The sequence below is a fragment of the Larimichthys crocea genome, unplaced genomic scaffold, assembly GCF_000972845.2.
Source record: "Larimichthys crocea isolate SSNF unplaced genomic scaffold, L_crocea_2.0 scaffold148, whole genome shotgun sequence".
NCBI lineage: Eukaryota > Metazoa > Chordata > Actinopteri > Sciaenidae > Larimichthys > Larimichthys crocea.
In genome coordinates this window covers 380412-382911 of record NW_020852030.1, presented here as the reverse complement: position 1 = coordinate 382911, position 2500 = coordinate 380412, and the positions used below count along the sequence as shown (strand labels likewise).

General features: G+C 51.1%; 2 protein-coding genes across 3 annotated transcripts in view; one reads left to right on the top strand and one right to left on the bottom strand.

Moving 5' to 3' along the window:
- pcsk1nl (proprotein convertase subtilisin/kexin type 1 inhibitor, like) overlaps positions 1-2455 on the bottom strand; it is a 4645-nt gene extending 2190 nt beyond the window's left edge. The window contains exon 1 of the mRNA XM_010751043.3: positions 2334-2455. Coding sequence (XP_010749345.1) covers positions 2334-2387 — 54 coding nt within the window. The 5' untranslated portion in view covers positions 2388-2455. The remainder of the gene's footprint in view (positions 1-2333) is intronic.
- lhfpl4b (LHFPL tetraspan subfamily member 4b) overlaps positions 1-2500 on the top strand; it is a 23198-nt gene that overhangs the window by 10813 nt on the left and 9885 nt on the right. The window lies entirely within an intron of this gene.

The window sequence follows — 2500 nt, the reverse complement described above, 5'->3', positions numbered from 1 at the left end:
CAGGTCAGTCACTCCGGTCTGTGACATGAAGCCGACACAGGAAGTGCTACAAACTGCAGTTCCTCTTGTCGTCCACTTGAGGCTGGCTGCAGAAGTCCTCAGCTCCTCCATGTTTGTTTTGGTCTGTGTGTGTGTGTGTGTTATGAGGATGCTGTCAGTGTCCATGGAGACGTGCTGTTGCCGTGGCGTTCTGTTGCTGCCTGCAGTAATTTGATTGGTCCTTGTGTTTGTACAGATCAAGGCGAGTCCAGGAGGTCCAGTTCAGTCCAGACGTGTCCTACACGTCACTGCAGGTTCATGAGGTTAATGAGCCTCACAGTAAAGTCTGAACAATGAGTCAGCAGTCTGAACAATGAGTCGGCAGTCTGAACAATGAGTCGGCAGTCTGAACAATGAGTCGGCAGTCTGAACAATGAGTCGGCAGTCTGAACAATGAGTCGACAGTCTGAACAATGAGTCGGCAGTCTGAACAATGAGTCGACAGTCTGAACAATGAGTCGGCAGTCTGAACAATGAGTCGACAGTCTGAACAATGAGTCAGCAGTCTGAACAATGAGTCAGCAGTCTGAACAATGAGTCGACAGTCTGAACAATGAGTCAGCAGTCTGAACACCGAGTCCGCAGTACCAATGATCAGCTTGAAGTCTGAAGTAAGGTGGTTTCAGACAGCTCAAATTTCAATTCCTCATGAAAATTACAATTAAAAACCACATTCAGCACCCACAGTAGAGATTTGTCCCATCAAGTAACCATGAACCGCTACACTTCAGACACTTTCATGGACTGCCGGCCCTCACACGACGCGGGAACCTGTCCTCCTCAAGCGAACCACAGAGGACGATAAAGTCGTCTGCGGGGACGTCTCAGAGACTACGTCCAGGTTTTAGACAGTCTGCGGGGACGCCTCAGAGACATGTCCAGGTTTTTAGACGTCTGCTGGGTACTCAGAGACTAGTCCAGTTTTTAGACAGTACTGCGGGGACTCAACGAGACTACGTCAGGTTTTAGACAGTCTGCGGGACGTCACGGAGACACGTCCAGGTTTTTAGACAGTCTGCGGGGATGACGAGGACTACGTCCAGGTTTTAGAGTGCGGGGACGTCTCGAACTAGTCCGGTTTTCGAGACAGTCTGCGGGGACGTCAACAGAGACTACGGGTCCAGGTTTTTAGACAGTCTGCGGGGACGTCCTCAGAGACTACGCCAGGTTTAGACAGTCTGCGGGGACGTCTCAGAGGACTATGTCCAGGTTTTAGACAGTCTGCGGGACAGCACAGAGGACTTAACGTCCAGGTTTAGACAGTCGCGGGGGACGTCACGGAGACTACGTCCAGGTTTGAGACAGTCCGGGGGACGTCACGGAGAGACGTCCAGGTTTAAGACGTCTGTGGGGAGTACAGAGACTACGTCCAGGTTTTAGACAGTCTGCGGGACGTCCACAAGAAGACTACGTCCAGGTTTTAGACAGTCTGCGGGGACGTCACGGAGACTACGTCCAGGTTTTAGACAGTCTGCTGGTACGTCACGGAGACTAAGTCCAGGTTTTAGACAGTCAGGGGGACGTCACGGAGACTACGTCCAGGTTTTAGACAGTCAGGGGGACGTCTCAGAGACTACGTCCAGGTTTTAGACAAACAGACTCAGCAGCTGCTCGAGTCATTTATGAGTATATCTCTGAGTGAGTCAGCAGATTTATATCTGAGTGTGAGGAGGCGGTCCTCTGTCCTCTGTCCTCTGAGGAGCATCACTCTGTCTGAAACGTCTCATCCTCGTCCTGATGTGACGCCTCGAGCTAACGGACCAAATAACAAGTCAACAACGCGATCAGCTGTTTGTTTATGGTTAAACACTGAATACACCTCGCCTCACTCTGTCCTCTGTGTTAGCATCGTAAAGCTTGACAGATAAACAGAAATGTTTCGTGTCGATCATCGTCCGGCTTCGTGAAGTTTAAACTGAATCAGACGTCCTCACTGCGTCTGTCTCAGTGCTGCGTCCCACTTAAACAGATGAACAGGTTCACACACACAGCAGCCTCCTGGGGACCTCCAGTAACCTGCGGCCCTGTTGCCGTGGGTTACTATCTCCTGTCGCTATGGTAACAGGATTTGAAATGAAATGTTCCTGCTGTCACAGCGGCGGCCCACACACAAACACACACTCTGATGACTGATCAGTAATCAATGATTGATACATCAGATAGAAAGCAGACATGAGAGCACACACACACACACACAGTGATGTAAACAGCAGTGACATCATCCTGCCTCTCTCTGGTTACCGTGGTGATACATCAGCACATACATGTCGTCTCTCGTCATGTGTCGTTCTTACCTGGGCGGCGTGAATCAGAGCCGAGCTGAGCAGCAGGAAGCCGAGCGACGCCATGATACCGACTGAACACACACACACACACACTGCACTGATGAGGGGAGGAGAGAGAGGGAGGGAGAGAGAGAGAGAGAGAGAGAGAGGGGGGAGGAGAGAGAGAGAGAGAGGGA